Source organism: Aspergillus novofumigatus (genome assembly GCF_002847465.1).
Source record: "Aspergillus novofumigatus IBT 16806 chromosome Unknown P174scaffold_3, whole genome shotgun sequence".
Lineage (NCBI taxonomy): Eukaryota > Fungi > Ascomycota > Eurotiomycetes > Eurotiales > Aspergillaceae > Aspergillus > Aspergillus novofumigatus.
Genome location: NW_020194276.1, coordinates 1,568,826 through 1,588,452, shown reverse-complemented (window position 1 = coordinate 1,588,452; position 19,627 = coordinate 1,568,826). Strand labels below are relative to the sequence as shown.

The 19,627-nt window shown below is 51.8% G+C and overlaps 7 protein-coding genes across 7 annotated transcripts; 4 read left to right on the top strand and 3 right to left on the bottom strand.

Annotated features, from left to right (window-relative positions):
- Nucleotides 1-8: 8 nt before the first annotated feature.
- On the top strand, nt 9-2,216 carry P174DRAFT_439962 (Zn(II)2Cys6 transcription factor). Its single transcript, XM_024826938.1, has one exon. The coding sequence runs from the start codon at nt 289-291 to the stop codon at nt 2,029-2,031; it is 1,743 nt and encodes a 580-aa protein (XP_024683941.1). The 5' UTR covers nt 9-288; the 3' UTR covers nt 2,032-2,216.
- Nucleotides 2,217-2,425: 209 nt separating this feature from the next.
- P174DRAFT_386740 (uncharacterized protein) lies at nt 2,426-4,939 on the top strand. Its single transcript, XM_024823319.1, has 2 exons — nt 2,426-3,877; nt 3,925-4,939. The coding sequence occupies exons 1-2, from the start codon at nt 2,696-2,698 to the stop codon at nt 4,717-4,719; spliced, it is 1,977 nt and encodes a 658-aa protein (XP_024683940.1). The 5' UTR covers nt 2,426-2,695; the 3' UTR covers nt 4,720-4,939.
- Nucleotides 4,940-5,095: 156 nt separating this feature from the next.
- P174DRAFT_439960 (F-actin-capping protein subunit alpha) lies at nt 5,096-6,572 on the top strand. Its single transcript, XM_024826937.1, has 7 exons — nt 5,096-5,277; nt 5,356-5,374; nt 5,482-5,597; nt 5,658-5,747; nt 5,798-5,850; nt 5,900-6,037; nt 6,094-6,572. The coding sequence occupies exons 1-7, from the start codon at nt 5,221-5,223 to the stop codon at nt 6,440-6,442; spliced, it is 822 nt and encodes a 273-aa protein (XP_024683939.1). The 5' UTR covers nt 5,096-5,220; the 3' UTR covers nt 6,443-6,572.
- Nucleotides 6,573-6,822: 250 nt separating this feature from the next.
- On the top strand, nt 6,823-7,660 carry P174DRAFT_368837 (PEX11 domain protein; the record flags this gene model as incomplete). Its single annotated transcript, XM_024822246.1, has 3 exons — nt 6,823-6,997; nt 7,066-7,241; nt 7,295-7,660. Coding segments are annotated over 3 exons (717 nt in total), but the record flags the coding sequence as incomplete, so codon positions are not given.
- A 382-nt stretch (nt 7,661-8,042) lies between these two features.
- On the bottom strand, nt 8,043-10,293 carry P174DRAFT_458887 (uncharacterized protein; the record flags this gene model as incomplete). The annotated part of the gene is made up of 2 exons (XM_024829719.1): nt 8,043-8,577; nt 9,332-10,293. The coding sequence occupies 2 exons, from the start codon at nt 10,291-10,293 to the stop codon at nt 8,043-8,045; spliced, it is 1,497 nt and encodes a 498-aa protein (XP_024683937.1).
- Nucleotides 10,294-10,475: 182 nt separating this feature from the next.
- P174DRAFT_458886 (putative MFS monocarboxylate transporter) lies at nt 10,476-11,851 on the bottom strand (the record flags this gene model as incomplete). Its single annotated transcript, XM_024829718.1, has 4 exons — nt 10,476-11,261; nt 11,320-11,580; nt 11,630-11,727; nt 11,785-11,851. The coding sequence occupies 4 exons, from the start codon at nt 11,849-11,851 to the stop codon at nt 10,476-10,478; spliced, it is 1,212 nt and encodes a 403-aa protein (XP_024683936.1).
- A 531-nt stretch (nt 11,852-12,382) lies between these two features.
- Nucleotides 12,383-13,635, bottom strand: P174DRAFT_502713 (zinc-binding alcohol dehydrogenase family protein). Its single transcript, XM_024831111.1, has 2 exons — nt 13,556-13,635; nt 12,383-13,490 (listed from the first exon to the last, which is right to left on the bottom strand). Exon 2 carries the CDS (start codon nt 13,461-13,463, stop codon nt 12,417-12,419), a length of 1,047 nt encoding a protein of 348 aa, XP_024683935.1. The 5' UTR covers nt 13,464-13,490; nt 13,556-13,635; the 3' UTR covers nt 12,383-12,416.
- Nucleotides 13,636-19,627: the final 5,992 nt, after the last annotated feature.

Here is a 19,627-nt window from a genome sequence, read left to right as displayed (position 1 = left end):
ATTGCGACAGTCGATAAGCTCCATCATCCTTCATCCATCTACTCTAGGCTCTAACTGGACTTTTGAGCGGACTGCCGGATTGTATATACTCGTACCGCCGTGACAAAGTCAATCCGGTGCTCAAACCACCTCGTATTCGATTGTTCAAGAGTTCTGAGATTTAATTTGCCACTGGGCTTCGAAAGAAAGTCCGCAACCTCCTCTTCATCTCCTCTCAAACGCACCAATGGTCCATGCAGCATGAAACTGGCCATGTAAAGGGTCCCCTTCAATCACGCCGGAATTCGGATGCCACGTAAAAAGGCTGCAGACCGTGTGGGTCCGGTCAAGACCCGAACCCGCAGCGGTTGCAAGGAGTGCCGCGCGAGTCGCGTCCGCTGCGACACGCAGAAACCGGTTTGCTCCCGGTGCCGGGACAGGGGTCTCGTCTGCTCCACGGAGCTGGTGCTTAAATGGGAGTCGGAGTTTCTGAGCCGGGGCCTGGCGTTTGGTCGAGCGGGCGTTTGGAGTAAGTCCCGCCCTGCTGGTACGGAGTCTCGAGCGACGGCGACGACGACGGCGTCGGCGTCGTTGTCGGTTGACGAGAATGAGTGGTGCGAGTACCCTCCTGTTGAAAGCTGGGGGTTTGTGAACAGTGGTGTTTCGACCTTTGAGAATCCGCACCAGGTGAATGTTGCCTGTGATGAGTTGAATGGTCTTGTGGTTCGTGCAAAGGACAGGGAGTTGGTGTATGTGGGTGTCGGGTCGCCTTCGTCGGTGGTTGTTGCTGACGATGGCTGGATTGCGCGAGAGGCGTCGAGCCCGACGGCTTCGCTGTCGCTGTTTCCGAATATTCCAGAGTCGAGCCATACGCACTTGTTTGATTATTATCTGCAGCAGGTGTGTCCGCGGACGACGGCCAGTTCGAAACTCGCCTCTCCTTTTGCCTCGGTCATTCTCCCATTTTGCTTGTCGGCATCGCCAACTCTGTTCAAAGCTATTCAAGCGCTGGGTGCATGCCATTGGTCGCGCTTCGATCCGTCGTACAGCGTTGTCGGCCTTCGTTTGAAGTCCGAAGCCTTGCGAGGTCTCCGCCACAGACTCGCTACCGAGGGCTCGTTGACGTGTTCGAATGACCCTGAAGTCTTGGTCATCATGATGATGCTCTGTCTATACGAGATTGTGGATAATTGTGACCAGCGGTGGACGATACACTTGAAAGGCGCAAAGGAGTTGATTCGCGCCAGGAGACAAGAACAAGGTGCACTTGCAAGGTCTCGGGAAGCTCAAGATCCTGTATCTGCTTTTGCTGAGCTCTTCTTCGCTTTCCAGGATGTTATGGGCCGGACTGCCTGCGGTGAGGAGGTCCTTTTCGGGACAGACTACTGGGAAGACAGCCAGCAGAAAATCGACTTGTGGATGGGATGCAGCCCGGAACTTGTGTCAATCTTATCCTCCATCACCGAGCTTAGCCGGACGAGACGGCAGCTTGCGTCTGATTCCGCTCGGGCTGCGTTTGCCCTTCGCGCAGCTTCTCTGGGGCGTAGGCTGGAGACTCTCGTACAAGAAATTGATGACGAGGAAGACGAAATGCTCAAGTCAGCTGCGGAGCTCAAACGATTGGCTGCAGTGCTCTATCTTCATTGTGCACTGTACGGCTCCTCACCATCCACCCCTTTGGTCATTGGTTACGTGAAACGGATTCTGCGGCTGGTCTCGGAATTACTCGATTCTCGATCTCTGGTGAGCATGACATGGCCCATATTTGTGGCCGCGGTGGAATTGGACCCAGTTCGCGACGAACTATGGTCTGATCCTACGACTAAGACTGTTGTATATGGGCGGTCACTAGTTCTACGAGCGCTGGCAGCGATGGCTGAATCAAGTGTTTCGAATGTCGCTCGCACACGGGCTGTCATTATCAAGGTCTGGCAAGCTCGAGATAGTGACATGCTTAAAGGCTCGCCTGTGGACGTAGCAAATGACCACACGAGCTGCAATGATTGGGAGTGGTATGTTGCCCCAGTCAGTACAGCCATGAGTTTGGCGTGAATTATGTCTGGATATGATGCAATGAGATATGTGTCGGTTATGGATTTTCTTTTCTTTTTTCTTTGTTTCTCCTTTTCTCTGTATTCTAGGGTCATCATATGGGTATTCACAAATCAGCTTTCTGGGCAGTATTGCTCTACAATCATATTCTGAGACTAATAAAGTCTGTTTCCGCAAATGAAGGCGATGAGATATCGGAGCTTCATGTCAATTGCCTGAAATGCCTTGCTTGAACGCTTTTTTGTCGCATTCGTATCCTAGTGCCTGTCACTCTTAAGTGTCGACGCAGCCAACAATTGCGGCCGATCCGCAAGCGGGGCACGACTTCGCGTGATTCGCCAGAGCAATCGAGGAACGTCAGCGCGTCCAGCCGAACGAAAAGAGACCCAGCGCTTATCGACAGTCATCCCAACGTCTCCTCTCTTCGAGTACTTCGAGTTGTGTTCTTCTCGACCTTAACAATTGATATTACACTGATTTTGGAGATAGCGGGACCTATCTCCCTCTCACCGCGCAGTAGTCGAGCAACGACACCCCACAGGCGAACGAACACGAGACCGTTTCCTTGACCACCTACTATCAGCGCTTCAAGCTTCATGATGTTTCTTCGAATCTGATCATCGGGCGTGACCTCGAACCTCGGCGTCCATTCGAATTTATCTCAATGTCTAATTTGACGTCGTCCACCCCTCCTTCGACTCTGTCGCACAGTCTCCCCGCTCCGCCATTTGCGAGCAGACTGAGCGAGCAGTTGTCCCAGAGCAAGGAGCAGAGTGAATCCAGCACCGACACAGATTCTACAGGAAACAGGGCGAGTCGCCTCGGAACGCCACTGCGTCCTGCACATAAATCCCGTTCGCTGTCCGATGCGCCAAAACCCGTCTCCGCCTCGCCGTCTGTCTCAGGAGACACGCGCCCCTCCAGCAAAGATGACAACTCCATTACCTCCACTCCCGAAACCCCACGGCGGTCGTCCATGCACTACTCGAACCTGTCATTGAATTTACCCTCGAAATTAGCCGGATCAGCATCCGTACCAAATCGCGCCCCGCTCTCCCCAAAGCTCGACTCATCGCAAATCTACGGCTCCCCGGGCTCGGTACTCCCTCGACGGTCACGAGGACTCGATTTCTCCCGAGCATGCACGAATCTACACCACTCAATCATTGCGGAGTCTTCGCCTGACTCGTCACCAACGGTCGGCGGCCGAGGTGTCACCATCCCGCAACGGCGTGGCTCGCTGGGGTCAACCTCTATGGGTCCTTTCTCGACATCCGGCCCGGCCGACCGAACCGCGATCTCGAGTTCAGTGTCCAGCGTGAATATGATGGAGTCGGATACAAGCAGTAGCGAAGAGGATGACGAGCCGATGATAGGCGATCGGGATGATATGATGATAGCCAGCACCCCCCAGGCGAACAAGATGGTCGGCGGGCCAAGCCCGTTTGCTGCGGGAAACGTCCCTAGTCCTGGAAACGATTGGATGGGTGGGTATTCACAGGCAGCAGCTAGCCTGTTGAGCTTTCAGCGGGCTCGATTCCGCAAAGGGCGTAGCAGACACAGCTCCAGCAGTGCCAGTGGAAATAGCTCGAAGCAAAGTCCAGGGCCTCTCTCTCCGCCGGTGATGAAAAGCATTGAGAATCCTAATGGCGGTTATTTCGGATCGAAACAAGGCCTCGGGCCCCGTCGCGAGAGCCTCAGCCTTGGGACTGGCGATCTGCGCTTGTCAGATCTGAGTGATGAGGGGGAGAGTCGGCACGGTCACAGCTCGGCTGGTGGTTCCGCATCAGAAAGCGGGCCGTTGGGTGTGATTCGGCGGGCTGTGACTCGACGTGGAAGCTTACTTGTGAGTGTAGTGCTCGAGGGAATGATCAAAGCTAACTGTGTCTCCAGCCTAAAACAAAGACATTCGCCCGCATCAGAGCGGCCCTTATGGAGGAGTCTGCTCCTATTGACAGTGAAGCCAAGCGTGAGGCGGAGGTTATTCGGCAGGTCCGTGAGAGCGAACCCGATGTTCCACACACCTCACCAAGCCTGGACGCCTTGTCGTCCCTCACTCCTTCGGTGCCAGGGGTGAGCGCGGAAGAGGGATCTACAAAGCCTGGTTCATTTACCCTGGATGAGCCCAAGTTCAGCGATGAGGCTCATCGAAACTCTGCTGGGGCAGAGTTCTGGAATACATTCGATGAACGCTACCGCACACCACCGCCCTCTGTGCGCACATTGGGACCTTCGGCCATGTCTGAGGATGATATTGCCATGGATATCACGCCATCGACAACACTAGGGTCTAGCACAGCCGAATTCGCTAAACCGTACGATCGACCGGGATCGAGAAGCTCAACGCCACACGCAAGCTTTCCTGCCATGACCGAGATCAATCGGAAGCGACGCCGGGAAGATGATTTTGATCCCAATCTTTTCAAACGGAGAGCCGTGTCTCCGAGCATGAGTGTCCAGAGTAGTCCTGTCATGCCGAACTCGCCCGCGGTCAAGGATACAGGGCACAACATCTGGGGTCCCCCTCCCAAGTCTAACTTAGGCTCGCTATTTCCAGATCGACTGAACGGAGAGCATCCTGCCAGAAATACGTCGAATACCTCGCATTCTGGGCAGCCTCTAAAGCGCGTTGGTCTACAGGGTATGACTGAGGCCAATGATGGTTTCATGAATATGAGCATTGAATAAATGTTCTGTCTGGGTCCAGTTGATAATTCTCCTGACTCTTGCAACCACGAGCTGGACTCGTATATACCATATAATCTCTAGTTGAAACTTCTTGTTGCCTCTTCAGCGTGGTGCATTTGTACTTCAATTGGCGCAGGCCTCCTTTACTCGGCGTTGAGAGAGATTTGTACCACCATTGGCGTTAACCCAGTACTTAGCTTGAATGTGATTTTTACCCTAGTCTTCTATCAATTGTAACGAGATGGTTACCAGAACATTCTCAATGATGCAGTCATAGTCTTAGATGGCTGCGGTCTCTTTGCCCAGGCCACGTGCAAGATAGCCGCTTATCGCGCTAGAGCTCCGTCTCCGCTGACAAGCAATTGAGCTGTTCAGAGCTATCCTTGTTTACATCTTCTTGCTCTGTCCTCTCTTTGATATTTCTGTGCATTTCTGTTTTTGAATAAGACACATAAGAATACATCTTCAGAATCAGCTAATTCTCAAGTCGAATTTGCCGTGATGGGTTCCACAGTTGAGCTCGCATCCTCGTTCATCGAAGGTGCCCCGCCAGGCGAGGTAGGCCTCCATTCCTCCTATTGAAACCTACGTTATTGCTTCCTCTCCAAGCATGCAAAACTAATCAGACACTTCTAGCTCTCTGATGTTGTCGCTGGTATTATCTCCCACAGCCCCTATCTGCAGAACTTCCTCGCAATCCCCTAGGCCAGCTGCGTTCAATCCCGATCAGGTCGTCTTACTGAATCACTTCGTCCACGACAGATATCAAGGCACTCACCTCGAACGAATCGGATATTATTCCCTCTCTTGCGCCTGCATTTGAACGATACAATGAGAAGCAATTGGCTACCGTGAAGCTGCCCGGAGCTAGTCAGGAGGTGGGTCGACGTTGCGTACAACTTCAAGGGGGCATATTCTGACAAGGTGGTCGGGCTTAGGTCATCGTCAGTGAATTCAACAAGTTAGAAGGGAACCGATACTTTGACGTCGAGAGTCAGACGTCGTTCGAGGTGGATCATGTAACACAGGTAGGTTTGATGGTGGAATGAGGGGCGTGTGGAGGCTGATTGGATAAAAGCAAGCGTCTGGTGCGCAGTCATATGTCCTGGAATCGCAAAATGCGGATTTGATGTAGGTTGCCATGTTTCTTCGGATGTTTTATATGGTCTGACCGGTGCAGCAAATCTCTCCTCAAGTCGCTCGCTAAACACGCTGCGGAACATTACCCCAACTGCTCCTACGGCGTCTACCCTACCGAGGACGACACGGCTGTCGCGATTCTACTTGTTGCAAACCGCTACTCGCCAAACAACTTCTGGTTAGTGCCAGCCGAGACCTGGAAAAATGCATGGGCTAACGAGGAACGCGCTGTAGGAACGGTCGCTTCCGCTCCATCTACCAAGTCCCCGTGTCCGAGTCGACCACCGTGAGCGGCAAGATCCTTGTGGACGTGCATTACTATGAGGATGGCAATGTGGCTCTCAACACGAACAAGCCCATCAATATCTCCATTCCCTCGATCTCTGCTGAGAGCATCATCTCCCGCATTGCGGCTGCGGAGCGAGACTACCAGGAGGAGCTTAACCGAGCGTTCGTGCAGATGGCGGAGGGTGCATTCAAGAACCTGCGGAGACAATTGCCCATTACCCGGCAGAAGGTGGAGTGGGAGAAGGTCGGAGGGTACCGGCTGGGACAGGATATTGCTGGTGGAAAGGGGCGGTAAACTGTCCGTGGGATGTACAGATGCTGGAGGACTGCGATTGTCTGACCAACAATGTGTAGATGGTCGTTTACATAGTTATTCTGAAGCGTGAATCCGACTTTGCTAGAATGCGTACTCTTGTTCTTCTACCATTTTCATATTGGCTTCGGTTACCTACTTGAGATTGTGGACTGAGCGCCAAGTCGGCATTCAGGGGTGGAGATGCCGATGCGCCATGAAGACTAACAATTGTCGGTCTGAGATGGACCGATAAGTTCTCGAAGCCAAGTCTTACACTTCAACACAAGGAGGTTGTAAACATTTCCCCTCGCTCTTGATCAGTTCAATCCCATCTCGCTGTCCAACAACATCACAATGGCAGTGAAAGCCCCTCATGCTCCTCCCCTTCAACAACCCCCTCCGCAATCAAACAGTTCTCCAACTTCGCACGCACAGGGGCAGGCCTCGAGAAAATTCTCCGACTCATCCAGGCCCTCGCAACCATCATCATCGAAACCAGCATCGACAATGAAACAGTAACGACCTGGTCAACCGCCAAGTCGCAGTTAGCGCTGAGTTAGTCCCTGTATCTCCAATGCACCAATCTTACAAGTACTTATGCGTCTGCCTCCGTCTAACCTTAGCCCGCCGCTTCTTCCGCTTCTTTAACTTTCTCGATTGTTTCGAGCGGGTGTATGCCCTCCTCGGCAGTAGCAGTAGCAGTAGCAGTTCTGCAGCTGATGGGTTTCCAACGATGCTGTTTGAGCTCGGCCGGTGGACGTGTCTAGGGCTGTATTTTGTGTTGGAGGATTGTACTATCGTGAGTTTCTCTGTCTTGCTCGTTTGTTGCGAACTGGGCTAATGAGTTGACAGCTGCACGCGATGAACGTCTACCCCGTGTACTGGAATAAGCCTGTTATCGTTGAGGCCTACAAATTCTGGTTCTACGCGTTGGCGTTATCGATTGTCGGAGCTTTGTGGGGGCTATTGTTTGCTTCGGGTTCTGCTTCTATGGGTAAGGCGCAGCACGATGAGAAGAAGGGCGGGAGTAGCAAGGAGAGGAAGGTTGGGATCTCCGGACCTCTAGTGAAGCGGATTGTGGTTGATGGCTGTGATTTGATGATTCCTGGGGTATTTTTGGGATGGATTCAGGTGAGTGAGGTTGTGGTGGGCATGGCGATGGTGGTGAGTACACTGGTTGCGGGGAAAGATATTTGGATCAAGGCCCAGCAGGCCTGATGGCGTTGATGATATATGTATTATTGAAGAAATGGTCTGGTATATAGAATTCTCTATCCCTGGCGCTAATTATATAGTGTTTTCCCTGCATGACAACTCGGCTTGTGAGGGGTACGGGGTGGTTCCTCGGAGGGGGAGTATGAGGAGTACTTCCGGGTGAGGGATGAATCGAGGGAGTTGGAGAGGAGAGTCGAGGAACTGGATCAGTCTGAGGGCGCCTGCCGAAGAGGAGATCCGATCACTTGAAGGATCGCATCGATCAGTTGCATCAGAAAATGAACGCAAATAGCAAAGCGGTATCATAGATCTTTGTATACCAATATCCCAATGTTTATACCCCGAGTCTTTCTATCAAGTCTACTCTATTCTATCAAAAACACCATCACAGCTGCCCATCTCTCTCCCTTAACAACTCCTCGATATGCGGATTCAACCAGTACCCCTCCAACTCCTCCCTCCCCATCGTCTTCGCCCCAGAAATCCACCCCTTACACTTCTCACTCCCGCAGTTACAGTTGAACGCCTGATCCATCTCCCACTCCGAACTGGGATAGAAGAACGTCAACGCATCCCCAACCTTCAACGGCCGATCGTCCACAACCCGCACCTCCATCTTATCCATATCAAAGTTCAAACTAGGGTCGCAGGAGTGGTTGCAGAACACCAGGTCCGAGTTCAGCTCGATGTGGCTGTCCCGGCCCGTCTGGACGGATGTGTAGGCCTTCTTGGAGGGCGTGGCGGTGGTGATTTTGGCAAATACGGCGCCTGCTGGGAGCGAGACGAGCGAGGAGGCGCTGCTGCCGAAGGCTTTGGGGGAGCGGTTGACTTGAATGAGCCCGGGGTGAGTTGGGTGTGGGGTTGTTGTTGTTGTACAGGTTGTGGGAGCCGCTTCTTGCACGGCGATGGGGGCCATTGTGCTTGCTATAGAGGTTCAATTGGATCAATTATTTGAGAAATTGTAAGATAGAACCTGGAGGATATCAATTGAACTGGTAGATAGAAAATCAGTTTGTATGTATGGAAATATACAGAAATAATCCTGAACCGGGAGTGAGGTACCCCGCCTACTTATACGAGAGATGAATGTGAATGTGGGGTGTTCCGATTCCTGTCAGTGTTCCCGTCGACGATGGCATGGTTTGCATCATTCATTTACTTGCTTCATGATAGGCACTAGAAAACTCAAAGCAGGTCTATGGCCTTACTCCCCTTCTACCGAGGGTGCAGCGGATATTTGGAATGATGTTCTGTGGGTCCGGACCGACTGAGCTGGTTGCGGCGCCGCGGCGGTCATGGTGCCGAGGTACAATTGTTTAACATCGACCAAGCACAATTGCCAACTGTCTTAGGAATGGCACTATATTAGGCTCCATTAAGGTTCTGCATAGCCTGATAATCTGATTGGCATCTGAAAGGACGAATTGGTCGATCCGGTGAGCATCCACGTGCAAGTCAACTCTAGCAGGTTTCAGATTGACTTTCAGAACCGGGTGATTTACTCCATCAGGATAGGTAATTAGCAATTACGGAGTATGGACATCCCACATGTCATGCACGGCCAGCGATGCATCATGTCGCTATGTACATCATATGCATATGAATCAATTCAACCTGACTTGCAGCTCCTTGCCATCCAACCACCGTTCCAAGTTCTCAGCCGCCTCCTTATACCACCCATTGATCAGCTCCTCCTCCCCATACCCCATATGCGGCGTCAACAACACCTCGCTGCGCCCATCAACACCCCAAGCCGTGGTCCGCCACGGACTATCAGCAGGTAGCGGCTCCGGATCAAACACATCGAGCGCCGCGCCCCGGATCCGACCCGCGTTCAGCGTCTCCAGCAGTGCCCGCTCATCAATCAGCGGACCGCGCGACGTATTCACGATCATGGCCTCCGGCCGCAGCGCAGCCAGGTCCTCCGTCCCGACGATCCCCCGACTCCGCTCAGACAGCACATAATGCACGCTGAGCACGTCCGCCCGCCGCAGGAACTCCCCCTTCTCCGGCACCGCCTCGAAGCTCCCCGGCGGTAACCCCTGCGCTGTCGCCTGCTCGTCGGCCTTGTCCTGCGTCAGGTTCGCCGACCACGCGATGACTTTCATCCCGTATGCGAGGACCGCGATCCGCCCGACCTGCGCGCCCAGCTTGCCGAGTCCCAGCAGCGCCAGCGTCTTGCCGGATAGATTGACCCCTAGCGACCCCTGCCATTTTCCTGCCTTGACGGCAGCGTCGTCGCGCGCGACGTGCCGCGCCAGAGCGAGGATCAGAGCCCAGGTGTGCTGGACAGTGGAGTTGACGCCTGGGGGCCGGCCGATGGTCCCGGCGACGGGGATCCCGCGCGCGGTGAGGGCGGGGAGATCGAGGGATAAATTGCGGTTGCCGGTTGTTAGGAGGAGTTTCAGGTTGGGGAGGGCGGCGATGGTGGCTGCGTTGAAGGGAGTCCGTTCTCGCATAGCCAGAATGGCGTCGAATGGCCGCAGGCGGGCGATCAGCTGCTGTTGCTGCGCGCGGTCGCGCGGGTCGAGGGTATCGGGGAAGTAGGAGATGTCCACGCGGGAGGTGAGGTGGGCGAAGTGCTTGCGGGAGAGGTTTTGGTAGTCATCGAGGATGGCGAATTTAATTCTAGACATTTTGCCGGTGTTATTGAGCAAATTTCTTGATCAATTCGTGCCTTGACGAAGTTGATTGAGGCGTTGAAGATATGTTTGTGGTCATGGACTCATGGCTAAGAGTATACCCGTGAGTCATGCAACCCCGCAAGCTCTTCCGATCTCGGGACATTGGATGGTTAACATGGTGATAGTTAACAGGTTTACAGCCACTTCAGCGGCCTTGCCAACACGCTCAACCCGCCAAAGAGGGCTGTCACGCCCGTAAACACAATCAAGCCTCCATATCCGCTGCCGTACCCGTACCCCGCCCTCCACTTCTCCCCCGCCATCAATGCCTCACTTAACGGCCCACTAACCACATTCCCGATTCCCCGTCCCGTACACAAGAAGCCAAACACAATGCCCGGATCAGCATAGGCATTCTTCCTCCGCACTTCTCCCAGGATAGCAGGCCATGTCGACGTGAATGAGCCCGCAAATAGGCCATAGACCACACAGAAAATGAATAATGGTGCCACACTAACCGCGAACCCCCATAGCAGGAACGTCGCCAACACAGTTCCAACAGTCGAGATGAGTATACACGTCGTCGCATGGCAACGGTCAACAAGCGTGCCCATGATGATACACCCAAAGACCGAAGCAAGGTTCAGCAGGATGACCGTCAGCGACGCGGTGAGGTTATTCGCGCCCAGTGAGCGCGCATACGTCGGGAGATAGATCGTGGGAAGGAAATATCCCAGCGCCTCGATGATATTTCCCGCCTGATAGATCAAAAACGTCCGATCAAGAACGAAAGAGAGGTCGAACGTGCGCATGCTGGATGACGCCGAGATAGGCACGCGCGGTTTCACAAAGTAGAGCAGAGGCGCCGCAAGCACGAAGAGGGTCACGGCCCAGGCACGCAGGGTGACGCGGTATCCGTACGTATTCAGGAGCCATTGTAGTACAACCGGAAGCACGACACCGGCGAGACCTGTTCCTGCCTTCCCTTTTTTTTTAGGATCGTGTAATATAAGCTGCGGAGAGTGGTGGGATACTCACCCACATAATCCCAAACGCTAGCCCCTTCCGTCTCGCAAACCACTCATCCATGAAGATGATGGTCGGCGTGTACGCGACACTCGCGCCGAGTCCGTAGAACACACCCTGGGAGATGATCAACTCCGTTGTGGTCGTGGAGAACGAGCTGAGCGCCAGGGCCAGTGACATGGTCACAAAACCTGCGGGCGCGGCCCAGATGCGTAACCGCGGGAAAGCAAGGAGAATGCCAAAGTTAACGGGGGCAAGGAGGTAGTTGACGCCCTGGAGCAGTGATCAGCAGCTGGTCTCTGTCATATATCAGTGGAGTTACCATTGTGCATGTTCCGATGATGGCGATGTTGCTGGACCCTTGGAAGGGCTCATGGGTGCTGTAGTAGTCCTGGAAGATACCAAAGGCGAAGGAGAAACCTGGACATGGGATTAGGTTTGCAAGGAGTGCCCGATTGTGTAGGTGTAGGAGCTTACCCCATATAAGGGCCTCTATCATGAAACATGCCGCTAGGAAAAGCCAGGCGTCTTTCCCGCCGTCCATCGGAGGGAGCTGTCGATTTTGCTCGTGGTCATGATCCTGAATAGAGTTTAAAGATTGCTCTTCTGAGCGTAGGCGCAGTTGAATGTCTGATTCCATGTTGACTCTCTTTTGTTGTCGATATGTTGAAAGAGTAAAGGTCCAAGTTGACTCTGTTGAGTCAGATAAATAATGTTCGGCTTGTCAAACCGAAGGGCGTGTGGGTGGGTCGGGTCGATCACCACTTTCATTCTCACGTCTCACTTCGGTAACTGATTCCGATGAAGAGGACTTTTCCTGACTACTTATTACCCGACACGGACGTTGGACCCCATAGTTTGATGGTGTCGGCATCACAACGGTGATTTCTTCAAGTTAGCTTCAGACTTGATGACAAGAAAGTGATAAATATAAACATATATGCCGACTACTTGCATGGCGGTACCCATATTGATGAAGAAGCAAAAGGACTGAAGCCAATAAGAGGATGTTCTCAGGAAGTACTTTCGTCGCGGTGCTACCTAGCAGCAGAGATTATGTGAAATTTTTGTGCTTCATTATATTAATACACTAATACACTAGGTGTGATTCAAGGCGTCTCAGCAACATTGTACACCAACTTTTCTCCGCTGACCTTGCCCTCTCTCATGAGCTGCAGGCCATTCAGAACACCCTTCAGTCCATCCGGAGACACCTTGGGCCGGTGCGGCTTGACCTTGCCCTCTGCCAGCAGCTTCTCAGCGAGAGACCAAAACTTGCTCGCAAAATCAAAATCTTCCGCCTTCGCGGGGAATTCCTTGTCGCCAAACGTGAACCTCTCACCGACAGCAGTGTAGCCCAGCGTCCAGCGATCGTTGACATTCTCGCGCTTAATAGGAACAACCAGAAGAGCAGTGTACTCTCCTCCCTCGGTGCTCAGTGCCTCGTCGCAGAACTTGGTGCTCGACTCCAGCGAGATCGTGTCCAGCACATACTTGAGCTTGTTGTCGGTGGCCTTGCGGATGTCAGCCGCGGCGTTGGGGTCGTTGTAGTCATACACTGCATCGGCCCCCAGGCTCTTGACGAGCTCAAAGTTGCGCGGCGAGCACGTCGTCAGCACCCGGTAGCCAGACAGCTTGGCGAACTGGATAGCCAGCGTACCCGTGGCTGTTGATCCGCCATAGATCAGGAGAGGCTGAGCATCCTTGATCGGCTCGGTTGGCCAATTGAGTTTGAGAGACTGATAGAGCGATTGGCCGACGGTGGTGATACCGACGCCCAGCGTGGCGGCTTCCTGGAAGCTTAGGCTATCGGGAATGTGGATTTGCAGATCGCCCTTGGCGACAATGTACTCGGCGAACGTGCCGTCCTCGGGCTGCACGGCGTTGGAGCCGTGGGCGAACCCGCAGACTCTGTCGCCCTTCTTGAAGGGCTTCTTGACGGCCTCGCCGACTTCCTCGACGATACCGGCGTAGTCGCAGCCGACTAACACACCCGGAGGAGCCAGGTAGTCGATGTGCTTCCAGTCTGTGGGGTTCAGGGCCACACTGACGGTCTTGATGAGGATGTAGTCATCGCGCAGCTTGGGGATGGAGCGGTCGGTGACCAAGTTCGCCTGCTTGGGGTTGGTGATGACGACTGCTTTTTGGGTAGACATTTTGATTCTGCTATAGACTTTGGTGTTCTACTTCTTAGGAAGTGGTCAACGACGGAAGAACTTATACGAATATGCTGCGAGGTGACGCTTACCAATCCTTTAGAATTGAGGGTAGGTAGAGGCCGGTGGGCCCCATTACGTATTGCATCATGACGATCAATCACCGATCCACTACCGTGTTACACAGTGTCCGAAGCTTTCAAGGAGGTGGAAACTTTGTGCCTACTAATGTAACAATGCAAAAGCCTGAGACATACATTCTAGGCTTTTCCATCAAGTGATTGCTAATCAGTTGCAGATTGGACATAGGGGTGGAAATAAGGAACATACCTCGGCATCTCCGGGATCGCCGGATTTAAGCAGCGGGATTACCAGCAGGGTGTGCACGCTCCTGGAGTCCCTGCACAAGCTCATGCTCTAACCAGGAACAGCCTAGTCTCCGCCTAGGTCGCGCCTTCCTTTTTGGAATGTGGAGTATTTATACCACGCGAGGATGTTCTAGTCTATACTCTGCATCCGATGGAACTTCTCTAAGGCTTGTTTGCGAAAGCAATATCATTCAGATGACTAGCTGGCCAAGAATATACATTTTGAGTTCTTGGAAGCGATGATCCATTAGTGAAGGTCTCATAAGTTAAAAATTGTACGGATAAGATTTCGTGAGCGATGAGGTCATAAACCCCCAAAGGCCTAGTGCTTCCAGTGTTGACTTGAATCATAACACCCTTCTTTCGAGTACCGGAGTGAGACAGGTCCATTGAGGACCCATTCAATTGGCATACCAGTGATTGGTCCTGTCAGAAATTGCAGCAAGACGATAAGCGCGGTGTAGGGGTGGCTTCGTCTTCCGCATCAGGGAGCATTACATGCGATACTGAGCCCCCTAGCAACCAAAGGTAAGAGGAAACAGACGGAACAACGAGGAATGTCTTTTCCAGTGGTAGTTGCATCGTCCGACAAGCGAGTCATGTTGGCGTTGAGAGTCATTCTGTGTTCTCGGGATACAGCTTGTAAATGAAGTCGCAGAGCTCGTTGAATAGAAATCAACAGGGCGTGATCCAGTTATTCGAGGTAGCAGGCATGGGGTTTGCCGCAGCCGGTATGAGGAGGAAGTGATTTAGAGAGACGACAAAGGTACGCGATATTCAGAGGACATATCGCGTAAATCAATGAATCTTCCGCCAGCACGTTTCTCGGTAGGCGGGGGGATATCAAACAGCAGCCACGTTGATATGCCTCGTGTTGAAGAAGGTTTTATAACCATAGCTCGCTTGTTCCTGAAGGGTTTTGAGACTGCAGCATCGGCTGAGCACGAACAAGTCAACACCATCCCTTTATTCCGAGTATTCTTGGAGTCCTCGAGCGCGGCGTGGCCGGTTTACTTACTTGGAAAAAGGCATACAATCCAAAAGACGACAAGGGGTAGGCGGAACCAATGCGGTTCGCATATGGGACCGAGTGACAACGCTCGCGTTGATCAGCTCAGAAACTGTTGTGAATTTTGACGTCAGATACAGACCTTGTCGAGGCACATAGACGAATTACCTGGCTGGTGTGTGCTCAGACGAGCGCGATACAAATGTTCTCAAACCCTCGTGAGCCGGCGAAGCGATATGTCTGCCTTCAGGCATTCTCGTCCTCAGGCACCAATGCCTCGACTCTGGACTTGGACGCTCAACAGTGACTGGGAAGTCCAAGGCTGCGAAAAGGGTAGAGCCCTTCAACCGATTTCATCGGAGGCATGGATGAGTTACCCAGCGACACACAAAGCCTCCCATTCGTATTGGTTCCACTCATCATCGATGTTGAATTTGCAGGCGAATTTCTCCAAACGGACTTGTTCGGTGTCGGAAGTAACTCGCATTGTGAATGGACTGAACATTTCTTGAAGAAGTGCCGTACCACCTCTGCCGAAGACCTGCTCGTCAACGTGTCATGCGATTGCTTTTATGTCAAATCTGACATGAGGAGACCTTGCAGGAAGTCATCACGAAAGCAGCTCAAGGGGAGGGGCCGGAGGGCCTTTATAAGGAGTCTTGCCGGCCTCAAACCATGTGTTCCCTCTACTTCGTTGCAATGACCGAATGGTCCAAAATGAAGACGTGTCAGCCCCAAATACTCTTGGCCAGAAGAACAGACTCGGAGCTTTGTCCGGGAGAGGCTAAGGGTCCAGTATTTGCTGCTGAGTTTTAGTCAGGTCGTCGATGTATAGCGTTGAGCAAGTGTACCACGAAGTTGCAGGGAACAATGTCAAGCTGCACTCGTCGGTCCCTAGATTGAAGGATGATTTAATCCTAGAAGAACTTCAAATGTTAATCTCCTATGTTAGAAAAGAGACATGAAGGGTTCGGCATACCTACAACAATATGAATGTCATCTGTTGAGGTTAAATTGCTGGCTGATCCGGGCCAATGCCAGTAGGCGTGTTCCTTATCTATCCTGTCATTAGTGTGTCTGGCATTAAAGGAATTATCCAATTGGGCATGCCATACAGAGGGCGGATGTCATTCAATCGACAGTCATCTGTCCACTCGCTATGTTTGAGCGAGGCCTTCGACTCGCCAGGCATTTTCAACAAATGCTCCATGGCATCTTCTGTAACTCAAGTCGCAGGTAAGAGTCTGTCAGGGATTTTGAGCCGGGGAAGTATTGAAGAAGGCCATATGATGACGTCGTCTTCCAATTCCAATCCGTGCGGCTGTCCTTGCAAATCCATTTGATTGCGGTATTATGATGTTCTCGCACAGAACGGCCGTATCTGAACCAAAGGAGTGAACATGCAGAGCAAACAAGATCCTCCCCTTCAGGGGTCCTCAGTAATCGCGTCATCCTTCCTCAGGATCCTCGGATTTGGTACCCAGATTTTCTCTAAGCCCGTTGGGAATGAGATCTTCAGCTCGCGAAGAAGAGCAGCAGCATCCTTCAACTGTCGATTTGTCGCCGTGATGACTGGCCGACGCCGCGCGAATGCCTTCAAGCAAAGACTATTGAGCTGAGTATGTTAGCCCACCCTCCTTGTTGAAATGGAAGGATGTATCTCACAGAAGTAGAGAGCGAAAGGATTGGCCAATTCCACTGGGTCCGGGACTGCGCCTGACCAGACTGAGAAGGGGCTTTATATTACCGACATCCGTTGACATTTCTGTAGGGGCTGATTGAATCACTCTTAGCGAGGCTGTACAGCAAAAAGCCTAGACATAGCCGCCTCAATATGAGCATCAATCGACACCCGATGCCCTTCGAGCTCTCTGACAGCTTCATATATTCTGCAATCTGGACGTTGCTGACTTTGCTCCGTCATTGAGCAAGTCGGACAGCAGTCTGGGCAGCAACAGAAAGGACTCACGTGGATTCGGCCATGGTTTGACCGCAACAATGACTGTAATGTGAACGTTCTAGGGAGAGGATCTCGCCTGCCATCAGCCTTCTTTGTAGAATGCGGTCTAACCTATTGATAAGTTAGCAAAGCACAAGCCCCACGAACGGTACAGTCTATACTTCACTTCGGCATTCGTTGCGTTTCTGAGCTTAGGGTAAAATCCGTTCACTTTGAGGAAGCACAACAACGATGGCTGATGCACAGAAGGGCAGGTGACTTGGAAGATTATCTATGCGAGGATGTCGAGAGCCGGGGGTCCTGGCTTGCCAATGAGAGTCTTATATCAGCAATTTTGTCAGTCCAGTACAACATATCAGCATGTGAGCACTTGCCTATATTTTCCTCCGGATATGCTGAGGCCAGCTTGGAATTCCCGGAAGCGTACAAAAATCGGACCAGCCACTTTCGTTTGCCTGGTCGGTCCACGTAACATCCATACAAACGAAGGTTCCACGCTCATTATGGAGAATGATTCAGGAACGGTGGCTTAATGAAAGTGCAAGGTTTGATGGAAGAGAGTGACCGATTGACATATCCTTCGCCAAAAGCAAAGAGGAAGGTGAGCAAAGCCAGAACCTTTCCGGAAGCTTGCCCTTGGCTTCGGTACTTCCTGGTCTGGAGCTGATCACTTTGTCAAGAAGCATGGAGTACATGAATTTGAAAGCTCCGTCCTCGTCTAAGAACAGAGACAAGTTTGATATCATGTGGTTTTCTTGACAGAGAGGTGAGTGAGAGGAGAAGAGAATGATAAGGTGTGGAAGGGCGCCGAGTGAGTATGAATCACCAGCCGGCAGATAATACGCAAGATCTGTCGCGGACGCCGTGGAAACCGTGTATTATCTCGTTAATTCATGTCTCCTCAGCAATTCCTTCACGTATCTCAGTCTTGAACTATTCACGGAATGAAGCCAATAGTCATTGATTCACGTTCCCCTAATTTAATCCTGTTTGCCTTAGTTCTACCCACCCGTATCCAGCGTGCGGCAGAGTGGTCCGTTTGATGACCTTTTTAGTAACTGTAGACTAATCTTGTTCTCAATATGTGCAAAGCTGGGTGGTGCACACAGTGAGGGAATCCTCCACCCACAAAGTTGATATGCTGCTAAACAAGACTCCACTGTTGCATGTCTGATTCGAAGTACCACTTGATTGTTCAACTGTAATCCGCCCTATTACACTGGTTTTCCAAAGTCAAGAAGCATTCGCAATGTATCCGCCGGATATCCTGTCGAAGGTAAGACGCGAGATTGACTCTCCGGCTCAAGTCGACTGCAAACATCCAGCAAACACAGATGCCCACAGCCGTCGTCACCACAATTAGCCATCTTGTAGTCCTTGCGGAGTGACATAACTCTTGATCCATAATACGAAGGCCCTAGTCAAAAACTACCCGTCCTCCTGCACAGAGTAGCTCCGTCCGTTTGATTAGATAGTTTGGCGTCAGCCTTAGCTAGATAGCGAACATCTGCACTATGGTATTTCAAAATGCCGACGAACGGGATACATGCTGCCGTACTAGCGAAGCCTATGGGATGCCTCTTTCTTGAGTCCCTTGAGCTCGGTAATTCTCACCGTGTCGTGCATCTTGCATATTGTAAATGTCACTTGAATCGCTGGATGTGAAAGTCTGGTATGGTTCGTTCTCCGTGTTCGAGTGTATAAAATGCAAGTCGATGAACGTCCTGTATCCCGAGAACCCGTCGATACTTCTGTTTTGCTGGTAGTTGGGTGTTGTACTCCCGAGACGACAATAACTCGATGCTTAAGCGTAATTTCATTTAGATTGAATGGATTTCGGAGCAAAGCCCGACTTTCCTTGCTTGTGGTGAGGTAGAAACTACCCACTTCGGTTCATTGAGATCGACGTTGAGCTAGATATGTTCTAGCTCCGCGTACTTGTGTATTCGAAAAAGCGGTTTGGCGAACCAATGTCGCTGATTTCTTAAGCGAGGGCTACTGGCCGGTAGATTTTGTCAGGCTCATTCGGCTCCCTTTGGATATTGAACTCTAGCATTGTGCTTATACCCAGGCTCCCAAGGAGTAATCTTTCGGGGAGGGCCTTCCCCAAGGCAGATTATTCTGGGGATTCAAGGCTTTTTGGTGTGGGCCAGGTGACTCCATTTTGTCGTCTGTTCTGAAGAGTGACTATGTACGCCGACGAAGAGCTCACTCGCGGTGCATAGAAGACTTCCACAAGTATGAATCTTGCCGTGGAAGGGAACGACAATGGACATTCTGTATCATTGCACGGTATGACAGCGATATTAGCATGCTGGCCATGCGGAGGTTCGGTTATTTTGCACATCACACCTGGCCAATTTCAACCAGTCATCGATGGAAGACTTAACAGTTTCTTGCTCTCAGCCCAGGGAGTCCGCCACATCGACATAATGAGCATGCTGTCGGAACATAGCCACATTCGTCAGCCATAGGAATCATAAACGGAATTTGAGAAACGTACGCTTTTGCAGAGCAGATGGCGACTGTTATATTGCGCATGGAGTATAAACGCTCACATACCTTGTATGCGGTCGATGAAAAAGGCTGGTTATACCAGACAGCCCAGTTATCCATCGAGTCTCCTGCTTTGGTTTTGCGTCCAGAGCATTTCTCATACGCCGAGCTAGCTGAGAAGAAGACATCTGGGATATTACTCTCCCTGGGCGCGTTTCAAAGCTTGAAGTTTTCAAACAATTGACTTGAACGACCGATATGGGGCTCTCATCCTGGACGTTAAGATGTTGAGATGGTCCTTGATAAGCAGGGCCACTCCACTTGATAATAG